We start from the raw sequence: 15,255 nt of genomic DNA, 5'->3' as shown, positions 1-15,255 counted from the left end.
TCCTGCAGGCCAGCAGCTGAAAAAGACAACTCTTCACCACAGAGATCTAGGGCTTAAAAAGACTGTGAATTATAAAAATATTACAAATATTTTTGTTCATTTGAGCAACCAGAAGTCGCTTGTTAATTAGATTAATGAGCCACAAGTAATTAATCAGTTGTTTTTCCAATAACCTTTATGCTTTCCTCTTTCTAAAGCACTCAGTGATCACATTTCTCACTTCCTCTCTTCCCACACATTTCCAACCTCCACCTTCTGCTGCTCCCTTCTCAACTCCACTGCTGCTTGTTAACCTTGCAGTGACTCTACTGGTTCTTTACTGGAGCTTTACTGGTTCTGTGCTCAGCAGGCTTCTGATGGAAGAGACTAAGGGGAAAAAAGGGAGAAGTTATACTCCAGAAGAGTCTAATCCAATTACTTTATCAAAAATTTGATTATTTCAGTCAATGATTCACTGCAAAGTTGTACCTGCTTTCAAAATCCAGTCTGGATTTACTATACCCATGAACCTTCCACAAAACAGCCATTTAGTACAGCTGCAACTGTAAAAGCAACCTAAATGAGGTTTTGTTTCTCCTGCAGATTAAAAGGTGTTGCACTTTCCTATCTGGCACTGTGATGCTGCACAGATTAACACCAATATTAATTACACAGGTGGTGCTAAGGGCACAGCTGGCACCAGGAGTTAACAGAGAGCAAACTGCAAAGAGCTTTGATGGGATTTCAGTTCTTTTGTCACACAAAGGCAATAAAACCTCCTGCTTGGCCCCTTCTTGCTTTACTCCCACATGAAAGCTCAATGCAAATGTTTAATGAGGTGTGAGTGGTTTAATTTTCAAACATGTGATGAAGTTCATGTGATCTAATGGCACAGGAGAAGTTGCACATACACACAGCAAACCCCCAAAACTGCCTCATGTATATTTTACCCTCCAGTACAATTGGTACTGAAGAAAAATTCAAATACAGAACAGTTAAACAAGATCTTTCCATTATCTTTTGTGCCTAGTTTAGAAAGAACCACATTATTCATTTAGAGAGAAAAAAAAAATCTGGGCAGAGAAAAAAGACTTATGGAAATAATTTCCATTTCACATTTGTATTAGAAAGTTGTTCACACTGATTTTATTGCAAGAAAGCTGGTTTGAATTATTCAGAATTAATTAATATTCAGTGTTAAACAAAGAACAGTGTTCCAGGAGAATCTTGAGAACAGTTTAGTTAACAAAAAGCCTGAACCAATAACTCACAGACAGCAATGATGTGGACATTTTTTGTCTCTAAAGTAAAAAATCACGTTCCCATCACTGTCATTTTCCTGAAGATGTGGCACTTTTCTATGGCAAGGCATCAAAAGCCTGTAGCACAATTATTTTGGAGACACTGAAGCTCTGCTGAAGTCCACAGAAGCTGAAAGGTGATTGCTTGCTTGGAAGAGATCTGGCCACTTAAAGCAAGAAATGTCTAATTTAAATTAGACAGGGGGGAATTCAGGGGAATTTAAATGCCCCTGAATTGTTCTGCCTCCCAGGGAATTCCCACAATAAGATACAACACGAATGGGTAAATTTATTAAAAAAATACTTAACTTCTGTTATTTGCTCACTATGTAGACCAATAGACAAAATTTCTAAGCAGACAGATGAACTCAAACTGATGCTAACACTTAACAAAACCTCAAAAACTTGTCATTCTGGTTTTAGAAATGTTAACAGCTGTCAGTTCTGACTGTCAGGAATGGCCAAATCCCAATTTATGCAAAGTCATGGGCAAGAGAGCAAGCAGCAACACGACTCTGTGCCTGACAGCTGACCAGTTAGGGAATTCCAGAGGTGACTGTGCTCCTCCTGGTGTATCAGTCACGTAACATTGCAAAATTCATCTTTATCCTCAAGTAATGCAAATAATTAGGTAGTGCATGGTTATTTCTATCAGATATAAAACACTTCTCCAAATTATTTTGGGATACAGAATGCCACCATCATTAAAGTCAATGCCCAGCAGGTATTGATATATGTACTGCAGAGGTTTGTCCCAGTGCCACACTTCCCAAATGTCCCTCCCCAGTGGAAAGAGAACACTGACCAAACAAAGCCTTGTCCCACTTGAAGAAGCCAAAACTGAAATCCTGAACTTCAGCTGAGCTCATAGAAATTTTGCCATTTACCTCAACAGAAGCAGGGTTTCACCTTGTGAAGATTAAGGACTTTTGTTAATACTGAAAAACATTGATTCTTCCACAACAGGAATGCTACGAAGCATGTCCCCAGTTCTTCCTTCCTGAAAATACAAGGTATTTATAAAACTTGGTGTTATCATAGAATGGTTTGGGTTGGAAGGGACCTTTAGGATGATCCAGTTCCATCCCATGCCACAGGCAGGGACACCTTCCCCTGCCCCAGGTTACTTTGAGCCCTGTCCAACTTGGCCTCATGACATAATGAACCACACAATCATGGCATCTAGGGTTTTTTTTACTCGCCCAGCAGTAAAACTTAGTAACAAAACCACCCTCGTGCAACAATTCCAAACCTAAAATATCCCCCTTGCTGGCTCTCCACGGCAACTCCAAAGCGCGTCAAGGAGGCGACAGCCCCGCGTTTGCTTCCAACGCAAACGGGAGCGGTGTTTCTATTCACTGGCAGCAGCATCACGGAGTTTGGAGCAGTTCCTCCCCAGAGCGGAGCGGGAGGCCCTCTGGAAGGGCCGGGATGAGCCGAGGCTACACGGAGGGCAGCGGTATGTGCCTGGCAGCGCCGCACTCCCGCCCCGCCGTGCTGCCCGAGGGATGGAGCGCGGCGCCGCAGGGCTTGGAGAAGGCGAAGGCGGAGCCCGCGGGCTGCAGGCTGTGCGGGGTGCTCGCCTCCGCCGAGGGGCTGCTGTTGTACACGCTGTAGTAGGGCTCGATCCGCGTGTTCATGGGCGTGGAGCTGCTCTGCCCGTAGTGCTGCTGCTGCTGCTGCCCCGCGGAGGCCTTGGGGCTCAGCACGCTGTCCTTGGAGTGGCTGGCACCGCACGCCTGCTCCAAACCCTTCTTCTGAGGCTTCGGGGACAACATGTAGGCCGAGTTGGTCTCGTGGTGGGACGACTTGTTCCTGTTGACCTCCAGGCTGCCTTTGCCCACGGCTCGAAGCCTCGTCTTGTGCTTGCAGCAGAAAAAGACCAGGGCCACGTACTGCAAGCACCAGAGCATGCGTCTCCGCAGCCCCGCGCTGTTGCGGGAATATATAAAGGGATTTAATCCCGACTTGAAAAAGATGAGGGTAAACCCGCACAGCTCGAACTGGTAGAGCACAAAGCCACCGCTGCCGGACAGCATGTCCTGCACCAAGGAGATGGCCAGGGGCAGGCAGCACACCAGGACGGAGAGCACGATCACCACGCACGTCACCACCGCCTTGGAGTCTTTGGCCGTGGCCAGGTTGACGGCCGAGGCCAGCGGGAGCCGGCCGGGGAGCTTGGCATGGCCGTGGGGCGGCTTGCTGCAGCTCTGGGTCCTGTACAGAGCGGGCACGGCCTCGGGCCCCGCGAAGGGCTGAGCCCTGGCGGTGCCCACGGCCACGGCGGCAGGAGGGCACCGCCTCGCCCGCGCGTTCCTGCGCAGGGCCTGGGCGATCATCGCGTACGACACGGACACCACGGCCACGCAGCAGATGAAGTCGGTGACATAGAGGTAGAGGATGAGCCTGCCCTGCCCGCGGGGCAGGCTGGCCATGGGCAGGCAGAGGCGGGAGCCACGGGTGCGCAGCGTGGCCAGCGTGGCCAGGGTGAAGCTGGCGGCCCAGAGCAGCAGCGTGAGCAGCAGCGAGCAGGGCGCGGAGGCGGCGCGGTGCGGCTGCTTGCCCAGCACCATGCGCAGCCGGTGCAGCGCGATCACCGCCACCGTCTTGAGAGACATGATGATGAAGCCGGAGCTGGTGAGGTGGAAGGTGAAGCAGAAGGTGCCAGGCACGCCGCGGGCCGGGCCGAAGAACAGGACGAAGGCGAACATGGGGGCGGCCACGCCGCAGATGAAGAGGTCGCAGAAGGAGAGGTTGAGGATCATGAAGTCGAAGTCGGTGCGGAATTTCCGGAGGGCCGGGTCGAAGAAGGAGAGCAGCACGATGAGGTTGCCGTAGGAGCCGAGGCAGAAGACGAGGGCCAGCAGGGAGGCGCAGGCGGCCAGCGTGGCGGCGTGGGTGCCCTCCCGCAGCTCCGCGGGGCCGCTGCCGTTCGCGCCCAGCTGCTCCGCTGGCCCGGCCGGCAGCCGCTCCGACCCGTTCATCGCCGCCCGGCCCCTTCACAGCCCGCTCATCTCCGCCCGGCCCCTTCACAGCCCGCTCATCTCCGCCCGGCCCCTTCACAGCCCGCTCATCGCTGCTCGGCCCCTTCACAGCCCGCTCATCGCCGCCCGGCTCCCTCACAGCCCGCTCATCGCCGCCGCGGGGCTCCCACTTTGCCTCCTCACCGCCCCCTCATCGCCGCCTCAGGGCTCCCGCCCGGCCCCCTCACCGCCCGCTCACCGCCGCCTCAGCGCTCCCGCCCCGCCATGGCGCCCGGCCCGGCCCCTCCCCGCTCCGTTCCGCTCCCTCCGCCGCGGCGGGGCCGAGCCGGGGCAGAGCCGCGGCCTCCCCGCACCGCCGGGCACGGGCGGGCAGCGGGAGGCGGCACCGAGCTGGCTCCAAAAGCAGCCGCGCTGGCGCTGCATGCCCGCCGCTCCAGCTCGGGGAACAGCGGTGATGCGAGCGGGTGGAGCAGCACAGAGCGTGGGCAAGAGAAGCACAGGAGCGTTCGGGTAGGAAGGGGACTGCAAGAGCATCTCGTTCCTCTCCCTGCCAGGGGCAGGGACACCTTTCACTAGCCCAGGTTTCTCCAAGCCTGGCCATGGACACTCCAGAGATGGGGAAGCCACAGCTTCCCTGAGCAATCTGTGCCAGGGCCTCACCAACCTCACAGGGAAGAACTTCTTCCTAATATCCAATATGAACCTACTGTCTTTCAATTTGAACCCATTCTTCCTTGTCCTGTCACCTGTGCCCTTGTAAATAGTGTTGCTGCATCTTTCCTCTAAGTTTCCTTCAGGTTGCAATTAGGTCAGCCTGAAGCTTCTCTTTTCCAGGCTGAACAGTCCCAATTCTCTCAGCTTTTCCTCCCAGCAGAGCTGCTCCATCCCTCTGATCAACCTGGTGCCTCCTCCGGACTCACTACAACTCCTTTCTGTATCAGGACCCAGAGCTGGACGCAGTGTTCCAGGCAGGATCCACCCAGAGCAGAGGATCTGTGCTGACTGTGCACCAACAAAACACCTGCCTCAACCCAAAACCTGCTCAGCATCAACATCAAAGCTCTGCATGCTGCTCCTGCCCTGCTTGCACTTCTGCATCCCTTTCCTGAGCCAGCTCAGTGGGGCCTGGGTGCCCTATGTGTTTGCTCAGAAGCAAAGGCAAAGAACCTTCTGTGTTCCCATGGGGAGGGAAAACGTTCAGCATCATTTCTTTATCTTTTAACTGCCAACTGCTATCACAAATATAGTCGTGATGGATAGCTGAGCATTAAAGGGAAGGTTTTGAAGTACTTACAGGGATGTGAATGCTCCATGACCGTTCTTTGAGGCAGACACAGCTGAAGGGCCTCCATGGCACTGGAAATCCAGGTGGAAGAGACCAAAATCCAGCCAGGCAAGGCACAAAAACATTATGAAAATACAGTAGAGCCACTATTTCTGACTTGTGCATGCACTTGTCTTACAATCATTATATATACATTAATCTATTGTTTTAATAACCATCCCCTACCCCAGTGCTTGGTGCTTTGTAGAACCATCCAGACAGCCACAAGTGTGCGAGTTTGATACCTGAAAGCTTCCCAGTGCCACATGCCTGTTTCTTTTTCAACACATTCCTTTCTAAACCCCAGAGGAATGTTATAAAACCTCTGGCTGGTGACAGCAACCTGGCCTGTGAGCCTTGCCCTGCTAAACACGCTCCCAGTGGCAATGGGGGTGGATTTGTTCTTGGGGCAAATGCCAGCAGCTGCCTGCAGCGGTGCCTTGCAGCCTGAGCAGGTGCATTTTGGCTTGATTTCGTCCTTAAACTGATTGTATACAAGAGGGAGAAGGTTCAAAACCCAAACATGGTTTCCTGTGGCTTCAAATTATCTCCTCTTTCAGCTTGGCTTTTTATTTTCCCTTACTGTATTTTTGTTGTCATTTGCAGTTAATTTGAAATCTGTGGGTGAATCTTGGCCCTCATGAGTATGAGTTGCTTTTTCACAGACAAACTGGATCTCCCTCCTTGAATTTTCTTATTTATAGACATTAGAGGACACTTAATTATGGGATTAAACAAGAGTGAGAAAATGTTACCCTAATGCAAGAGTGGGGTTTGGTTGTTTTACCCCTCTACAGTTATTAACTGTGATTTGAAATGGAGGGGAAATTGTAGCTGGTTCAAGGCTGCAAGCCTTAAACATTCCAGCAGAAAATGAGAAGGGATTGTTCTCAGGGAGCAAGGGAGTGAGCTGAGGCAAAAAGGATCTCCATGGGAGTACAAAGCCCTGCTCAGCCCCTGTGGCACAGCAAAGTCTCTCACCAGTCTGTCCCTTTTAAAAAGGACTTTTTAGCTTTTAAAAGAATTACCAAAGTGTGGGTGGGGGAGAAAAGTAGTGGGAGAAAGTGTGTTTTGCAAGGTAGGAATCACAAGAGCAAAACTTACCTTGCACAAGGTACAAGGGTATTTACTCTTTGCAGCAGCCAAGCCTTTCCTTAAACTTTAATTCCTTAAATTACTTAAAAAGCACTTAAAAATCCAGTGCTCTCTAGAACTATCAAGCTTGTCATTGTTCAGTCTTGGAGTTCCTACGGCATAAGGAGAAACAATGTTCCCAAGGCATTTTTGACAACGGTGTTCTGCAGATATTTGCTAGAAATTACTTTTAATTGTTGAAATCTGTCCTCATCTCAGCCAAAGATTTGTGTCTCATGATTTTAACAAAAGAGTTCTAGGAGAAAGCAGCTGGGATAATAAAAGGGGAAATTAACCCAGAAAAAAAATAGAAATAAAAGCCAGGAGAGAATAAATAAGAGTAGCAGTGAAAAGCTTTTAACAGAATACTTTCAGGGTGAACTCAGCTGGGCTTCTACCTGGATTTATTGTAATAGGATTGCACTTATTGCTAGAACAGATTTATTTGGTTTATTGCTGGCTTTCCTAAGAAGCCAGTCAGAAATTATGGCATCTCATATTCCCCAAGGGAAGTGCGTGTCCAGCTCCATCTGCAGCAGCAAAACCTGCTCAGCAATATTCTACATCTTGCACAGAGCTTGTCTTTGACATTAAACCAGGCTGTAACTACCTCTGCACCAATGCCCTGAGGACCTGGCCTTGGATTAACCACCTGGAACCCCTTCCTTGGAGCAGGGATTCCTCTGCCTGCTGGCAACTGGGAAGTGTAGAGCAGGCTGAGGTTAAACCCCACTCCTTTTATTAGAAACAGAATTATTAGGCAATTAGAAGTTGCCTTTCAGGTACTGCAGGATGCAAAACACATCAGCTGGTAACTCACAGCAGGGTTAGAGTTAAAATCTTCCCAGGACAGTGGACAGCAAACCCTTCTATTGCCACAGGGCTTGATTTTCCCTTTGTATCTTACCAGATTATTGTGTTTTCCACAGCCCTGGGGAAAAGGGAGCTGGAGGCTCTGCTGCAGGATTCCAGGAAGCCTGAAGCTGTGGAAGGAAGTGTGAGACTGAGCAGGGTGTGGGATGCTGGGGATGCCTAACTGTGAAAAACTGACAGGAGACATCATCACATCAGCCAGTGTACCCAGCACAGCAGTCCCAGCAGCCTGGGAGAGAAGTGAGAAAGGGGAAAGGGAGATACCTGGACATAACAGGAATACAGTCATAATATACCAGAAATAAGGAACTTCACCCCTTTGCCTCTTTAATTAAAACTCAAATCCATTCATGAACTTGTTACCAACACAATCCACCAAAGCTGAAACCGTGGTACCACCCAAAAGCACAGATTAAAAGTCTAATTTGCCTACTTTTAATTTTCTTATATATCAAACATCAAATATACCCACCTGATTATGGAAATAGGGGAGATCACACCATTTAATGGTCACTGAGCAGTGCATCACTGGCAATTTGAGTGTTTAAAAACCAAACCAAACCCCCAAAAAATCCAACAAAAAACCCCCAACTTCAACAAAGCAAAACACCTCCCAAACCTCCCAAATTCTGCCTTACATCTTTGTCTTTCTTTGGTGTTTCCCCATGATGGTCACAGGTTATCTGTGCAGTCTGACAGGTGGTCACTAAGGATGTCGAGGCTATCAAACTATGCTCAAGATATTTTTCCATCTCCTTTCCTGTTCCAAGGGGAAAAATTCTCTCTTCTTGTGCTAGAAATCTCTCCCTCTCCAGATTCAGGTACTGCAGTTGGTTTATCTTGACAGCTTCAGGGAAGAGACAGTAAAGGACATCAGTGATGAAATTTCAGAATTCAGGATTTGGGTGTTGCCTGGGGAAAGTTAAGGAATAAATCCAGTAACACAGTTGTGGTGTTTGGTGAAGATGTGGTGGTAAAAAATTGTTCCTGCATTTTCAGGACAAGAGACTAACAGCCCTTCCCTCACCAAAACTCAACCAGCACAAGTTTGCTCACACTACCACAGGTGTTTTTTATCCTATAGAAATGTATTTTGGATATTTTGCTGCATTTACTGGGGGAGCTCTTTGGATAAAGCAATTTACTGGTGATTCATAACATGTTGGGGATTAATACCACTCCTGACCAGAGCATGATTCCCTACACTGCACTGAAAGCTCAACCAATTCCAGCTACACCCTGACTAAGGAAAGAGAAAAGAGATTCCCAAGTACAGCACAAAGCAGCAGAGCTGCAGCACAGTACATGCAATATCTGCATGAACACTTCATCAGCCAAGGATCCCTTAAAGATGATCCTCTGCAGCAAAGGCTTTCCATCACTTGTAAAGATTTAATTCCATCACTTGCAAAGATTTAATTCTATCAGCAAAACCCTCTCCAACAAATACTAGTTTCTCCAGTTCTCAGAAGTTAACAGGTGTTTTCCTGGCACAAGGTATTTTTCCATAAATGTAAAAGCTGATTTCCTAGACATCAGAACAAGATCTTTAATTAGTCCTTAATGATGCCTTAACTCATTACCAAATCCCAGGACAAACACAGGCCTCATCCAAGCTCAAAAGCACTGTAAAAACCTGAAGTTACAGTCTCAAACCAACACATTTCCTCTTTAGAAATACAGGAAGATGCAGTAGTTACAAACAGTCCATTTATTGGGTCTTAAACTACGTACACAATTGAAATCATAATTTTGGCACTACGCTATACAGTGGTTACATCCGTGTGCTGACACTCCTTAAATACTGCCCCAGGAGCACTGCTGTGCTTGGAAATCTGGGATGAGCCACACAAAGGTCTCAGTGCTCCTGGGGGATTTTGCATGAAAAGATGAAACACACACCAGTTTATGAGTTATTTCCATGTACCTCACGTTCTGTGAATGGATCACACCAGAATATGTGATGTCAGCATTGAGAAATGGCCACACATGTTGCAGTAAAATCTGAATGAGACACAGACATGAGATACAGGAAAAGCAAAACAAACCCTCTCAGACACAAAGAGATATTCTGTTAAAGAAAATAATTTAAAAAACTAAGAATGGCATTTGTTTTGATACAAAAGCCAGAACCACTACTGTATTAACATCTAAGTATGAATCTTTACAAATTAATCTCACAATGGTGTTATGTAAAAGGTTGCAAACTGTACAATGTTTTGTCAATGCAATGCCTCTACAATTTATACAGTCTTTTACAACTATGTAACACATATTAAACAGCTTGTTAAACAGCCAATTGATACCAGTCTCTTAACAAAGCTGCAGGCAAGAAAACACAGAGCTTCCACAATCTTCAAACAAGATATGCTTGCTCAATCTTTAGGAGAATACACCGTTAAAAACTGCCTTTCCACACTGTGCATACATTTCATTCCGTGAATTCAACCACCACTAACAGTCCATCATTTCCTATCTGTGGGTTCTAATTACATGGAAACACCCATTTTCTCCCTTAAAAATATGCAGAGAATCATAGATATTTTTTTATTCCACACGCGGTCAAGACACCCCTGAAGGCCTGGCCAGGCAGCAGGAGCTGCCCATGCTGCATCCTGCCACCCCTGCACTGCACAGAGCTCAGCTATTTACATTTGCACAAGGGAGAGAATACAAAAAGGCAATGCTGCCCTGAGGTGGACTGGATGGTACTCAAATCCCAGTAGTGAAAAATAAAACTCTGAGGAAGGAAGGAAGGCTCCCAGGGCTGTGTATGGACTGGGGGAGGAGTTGCATCGGCAGAATTGGAGAGCTCCACTGGGAAATTCCTGTTTGCAGCACTCTCTGGTTCTGCACATCCTTAATGTCAGGAACAGGGGGCAGAAGGAGGGGGTGAGGGATGTGCAGTGTAGGTCACTGTGTGCAAGGAAGCAGAAACAAGACTCATGTGTGATGCAGGCCAAGGAGAAGGGTCTTGCCATGGACTCACGATGAGGCCCTGCAGGTGCAGCCTTGGGGCTCCCCTGGCTGCTCCCTGGGGAGGTGAAATTCCTTTTGAGTAGAACCAGGTCTTTATGTTTGTATTTAACAGTAGTTTTGATTAGGCATCAGGATTTCCAGCACAAAGTTCTCTACATAATCAATTTCTTTTGAGTTTCCTTTATTTCGCAGAAAAATTCCTACATCCTCATTTTCCCCAGGAGAAGCCTGAAAAGAAAGAAGAAAGAGTTCAAAACATAAATATTACCTCATGCTCCTGTTCATATGAAAAGATAAATTAAAGCTTCTCTTGGAATACTGTCACAAAACATCACAATACAAGAAAAATGGGAATCTTGTAGTGTAACAAAGAGAAACCCCAGGAATGGATTCACTCTTTGGGGACATGCCTGTGTGAAGAGCCCTAGCAGCAAAGCCAGGGTGTGGAAGAGGAAACCGAGTGGCAGCAGCCATTGCCCATCCTGAGGTGTAGGTGATAGCCTGGACTGGGTGGTGTAAAGTCCTCAGAGGCATCAGAAGTACAAAGCAGCGCTTTAGGGGCACTGCCAAGCATTTAAAAGGCAGCCAACTGGCAGAAAATGGAGAGAAGGAACATCAATATTCAAGAAAAGAAGTGTAAATGTCTTAGAAAAGCACAGGGATGCACGGAAAGATGGACAATATTTAAAATATTTAATCAAAATAAATCTGACCAAAACCACTGGAAGATGCAAAGGACCAGAAATTTGACTGCAGCATTTTCCCCGTGGTTAAGGATTTTTCCTGACTCTGGAGCAGAATTCCGAAGAGTGAAGCTTATGGCAAAAGCCACCAGCTGACCCACCTATGCATAATAGCAGGGTGAAACCAGGAGGTCAGTGAGCACCAGGAGCTGATCATCTGTGAACTGCTGCTTGTGCTCCTGCCAGTTGTCGTGGTGGGTCCTCCGGAAATTGGACAGCGTCTTCTTCACCGTCATCTGCCAGCACAAGTGGGATGGAGCTCTGTCAGCCAGGAACCCCAGCTCCACACCAAAACCAACGTTGGACACAGCAAACACAACTGCTCAGTGCCACCAAGGCTTGGAGCAGACCCAGAGGACAGGAGGGCTCTGGGGAATTCAGCCCATGATTTTAATTTTCACAGTTCTGGTTAGTCTTTTGACCAGGGTCGTGACTCCAACATTATTATGAAAAGGATTCCTGGCCCTACAATTTTGAGCTAGGAAACACTTAGAGATTCTTATAAAATAAAAGCCAAGTGCTTTTTCCCCACTGCCTTTTTCTTGGCTGTTTCAAAAGGGTGTTTTTGGTCTGAAAACAAAGGAATTCATCATCTCACTCCTCTGGCTATAAGAGGCACAGTCAACAAAACCCAACAGACAGGGCAAAACAATAAGAGTTAAAGGCAATGATTTCTTTAAAAACTTATTTCTAGGGCAGCTCATAACACTTCATTTAAAAAATTCCAGACTGATGTTTTGGTTCAGGTTGATGTTTCCTAGAATGGCATGCACAAAAGGGACATCTTTAATGAAAAAAACCCACTTCCTCATTATGAATACAGCTCTTGCAGTTTTCAGTTTAATGCTTTAAATTTGAAAGCAAGGACAGATCTACCACAAAAAATACTTAAAAGCATGTCATGCTTTAAAACTATTAGGAGTCATTTGGTAAAAAGCAGCAGAAATTAAAATTCTTAATAGGTTCCTATGCTTTTCTAGGAAAAGAGAACTAAGAATGATTCACAGGTATTCAGCTGTGTTCTGTTGATTGAGAGCTGCTGTATTTTTACCTCAATAGGCTGGGGATCATTGAGGTGGGCACTGAGATCCATGAGGAGCTGTGGCATCCAGGTGGGCACATCGTAGGGACTGGACAGGATGCAGGCACTGAGCCCCAGGACGCCGGCGTGGCGCTTCACCAGGTCTGCAAAACCAGGGCAGCAACCCAGCCCAGGTAAAGACAATGAGCAACAAACCCCTGGCACTGAAGAGACCTCCAGCTCTGCAGAAATCCAGAGAGTTCTGCAGACATGAACTTGTGGACCTCCAGATTGGTTCTGATTCCTTACTCAGAATCCCAGATCCATTCTTGTATCTTTAATTTTTTACACCTCCTTCCAACGGGAATCAATCTGCAACTGCTGGACACTTTATAAGCATTTCAAATGAGCTTCCCTCTCTTAAAGAAACTCATGAATTACTCATGAATGACATCTCCACATTCCCTCTTTCTGCATTCAGAGTGTTTTCTCAAATCCCAGAACTACTGGACAATATGGAAAGCAAACTTCAGGGTCAAATGACTGTGACTCAGATGCATTTAATGCCCAGGCAGAAGCCCAAGTTCCAAATCAGGGTTAACTAAGGGGGTTTTTGTTCCGGTTTATTTTTTGGTTGGTTGCTTTGAGTTTGTTGTTTGGTTTTTTTAGAATAAAAAAAAACCCTACTTGGTAACAAATATATGGTAAGGTGAGCAAGAAGTGAAACTATGTTGTGACTTTATTTATTGAGGAACTTGCTATCCCTCATCATCTACATATCCTTATCTCTGTGAACCAGAAACTGGCAAAACCTCTTTAATGTTAATTCTAAAAGAGTAAGAAATTAATTTAACATTGGAATACATAATCAGAATATTTGCCTTTGCTGTGTATTCTTACAATCAACATTGCAAATCAAATTCTATGGCAGTCTATGTTACCCAAAACACTGATTTTCCTCCTGAGCTGCTTTCTTACCCCCTGAAGGAATTGTGTCCCCCACTGAGGCCAGGTCCCTCTTCCTTTTCTTGGGGAGCCTCATCTTGCAGAGCTGCTCGAAGTGAGTCTGCATGGGCCCGTCCATGGTGAGGAAGTTGCACTGCAGGAGCCCGCTGAGCGTGGTGGCAGCCATCTCCCTCACCTGGCCACACGAGGGACATAACACCATTCATTCACTTATTTATGCCATTACTGCCCTTTCAAGGACACCCCCCTAACCCAAGTGAGCAAATTTTGCTCAGCAAAAGCCTTTAAAGTATTATCCTGCTATTAGTAGTTTATTAGATGGCTCTTTAATAAACATGCTTTGCTGTAATACAGAACTACTGTCACAAAATTTGCTATAAAGTGAGCTGCTACTCAAGGAAATAATGTAATTTAACTCCATTGTCAATAGTAGAGCTTTAGAAAGTTTAAAAACAAACATTGACCGAGACCAAATAATCAACCTGCTTCACAAAATTCCTAACAGGCTCTGCATTGACATCAGTTTTAAAGTGGGCTTTATTCAAAAGCATTTAGTTCTTCACAAAAGCAGAAGAGCTTTTCCAAGAAAAGGCAGGAGGAATGTTCCAGAGACTCAGCTGAACCTGTTCTACCTATAGCACAAGTATTCTTTGAAAGACACAACAGATGCTGGATTAATAAGCAACAAAACAAACTTTATTATCAACAACTCAGTTCTGTAATGCTCCAGCACGGCAGACTTCCTTGTCTCAAGTACCAGACCTCTGCACTACATTAATAAAACCAGAAAGCCAGGTTGGAAAAACATTCTTAAGGGTAACACAGAAACACCAAAGAACAAGACTAAATTTAGCTTTCATCTAATTGCCAAGCCATTCAAAACACAGATCTCCTTTTCCATTCTTTTTAAACAAGCCACAGCACCTTGTTAGTGAATTCCAAGTAGAGACAACTCATCCTTGCTTTTAAAAACAAGTGACTAACCCATCAGTATTACTAATTTCTCTCATCTCCTCAAATCTCCCAAAGCCAGGAAGTTACAGACGTGTAAAACTGTATTTAAATTGGGAGTCCCTCCAAAACTCACTCCCACTTTCCATAATTACATTCTGACAAAAGCCTCCCAACGTTTACAAACTTGCAAACCAAATCAACTTGTTGAGATGCTGCCACCAGATTTTTGATAGGTACATTCTGTCACAGGTAACTGCAAACAGAACACTTGTCTATGTGGAGCACAAACACCTGCTCTGAATCCAATGCAGCAGATTATAATAATAAATTACATCCTTGAACATGATGTTCTGAGCCTCACAAAGCCATAAGTACAGCTGGAAGAGCTGCCATGATTAAACAGAGGAAGTTGAAATCAGCTCTTGAGACTCTGACCCATTCCATTTAAATTTCTACAAGGTACCATTCTAACGTGATCTACTTTGCTGCCAGTGAAGGAGGAAGGATGAGGTGAGAGGCTGGCAGTGCTGTTTATCAGCAGATTGTGAGTCCCTGAAGAGCTGAGCTATTAAATGAGACATGATGTGCTAATACAAGAGCCAGACACAAAGCAGCTCGGCTGGGAAGTGAGCGAGCTCTCAGGAGAGCTGGGCTCATTTACATCCCTACTCCCTGTATTACAACCACTTTCATTTCTAAATTAATCACCCAGCTAGAAGGAACACTTTGCTGTGAGGAGCACCTGGAAGCAAAGACTTTAAAATCATTCATGAAGCAGCTGATCACTCACCACCTCTGGCACCAAATAATTTATAAATGATCACACTCGTGATGAAATACAGAATATAAAAACAAGAGGAATCTCTCCATCACCTATGGGGTTTTTTGGGTCAGAAGGGACTGATCACTGTCTATAAAAGTGCAGCCATATCACAACAAAACCACTCAACAGCATGAGCCAAACCCAACTGAAGAAGTTGCAAGGAGCTACTTAAAC

General features: G+C 46.2%; 2 protein-coding genes across 2 annotated transcripts in view; both read right to left on the bottom strand.

The window, feature by feature from the left end:
• Nucleotides 1-808: 808 nt before the first annotated feature.
• Nucleotides 809-4,699, bottom strand: GPR75 (G protein-coupled receptor 75). The gene has a single exon (XM_036381317.2). The coding sequence runs from the start codon at nucleotides 4,262-4,264 to the stop codon at nucleotides 2,723-2,725; it is 1,542 nt and encodes a 513-aa protein (XP_036237210.1). The 5' UTR covers nucleotides 4,265-4,699; the 3' UTR covers nucleotides 809-2,722.
• A 4,592-nt stretch (nucleotides 4,700-9,291) lies between these two features.
• The window catches only part of PSME4 (proteasome activator subunit 4), a 44,815-nt gene continuing 38,851 nt past the window's right edge, over nucleotides 9,292-15,255 (bottom strand). Inside the window, exons 44-47 of the mRNA XM_036380226.2 lie at nucleotides 13,317-13,479; nucleotides 12,369-12,502; nucleotides 11,419-11,553; nucleotides 9,292-10,802 (exon numbers count right to left, since the gene is read on the bottom strand). Of these exons, the coding sequence (XP_036236119.1) occupies nucleotides 11,419-11,553; nucleotides 12,369-12,502; nucleotides 13,317-13,479 (432 nt within the window). The 3' untranslated portion in view covers nucleotides 9,292-10,802. The remainder of the gene's footprint in view (nucleotides 10,803-11,418; nucleotides 11,554-12,368; nucleotides 12,503-13,316; nucleotides 13,480-15,255) is intronic.

The sequence above is a fragment of the Molothrus ater genome, chromosome 3, assembly GCF_012460135.2.
Source record: "Molothrus ater isolate BHLD 08-10-18 breed brown headed cowbird chromosome 3, BPBGC_Mater_1.1, whole genome shotgun sequence".
NCBI classification, from domain to species: domain Eukaryota; kingdom Metazoa; phylum Chordata; class Aves; order Passeriformes; family Icteridae; genus Molothrus; species Molothrus ater.
This window is presented reverse-complemented; position numbering and strand designations above follow the sequence as displayed.

Excerpts from the sequence above, each read along its gene's own strand:
- GPR75 (XM_036381317.2), bottom strand. The coding sequence starts at position 4,264 with ATGAACGGGTCGGAGCGGCTGCCGGCCGGGCCAGCGGAGCAGCTGGGC.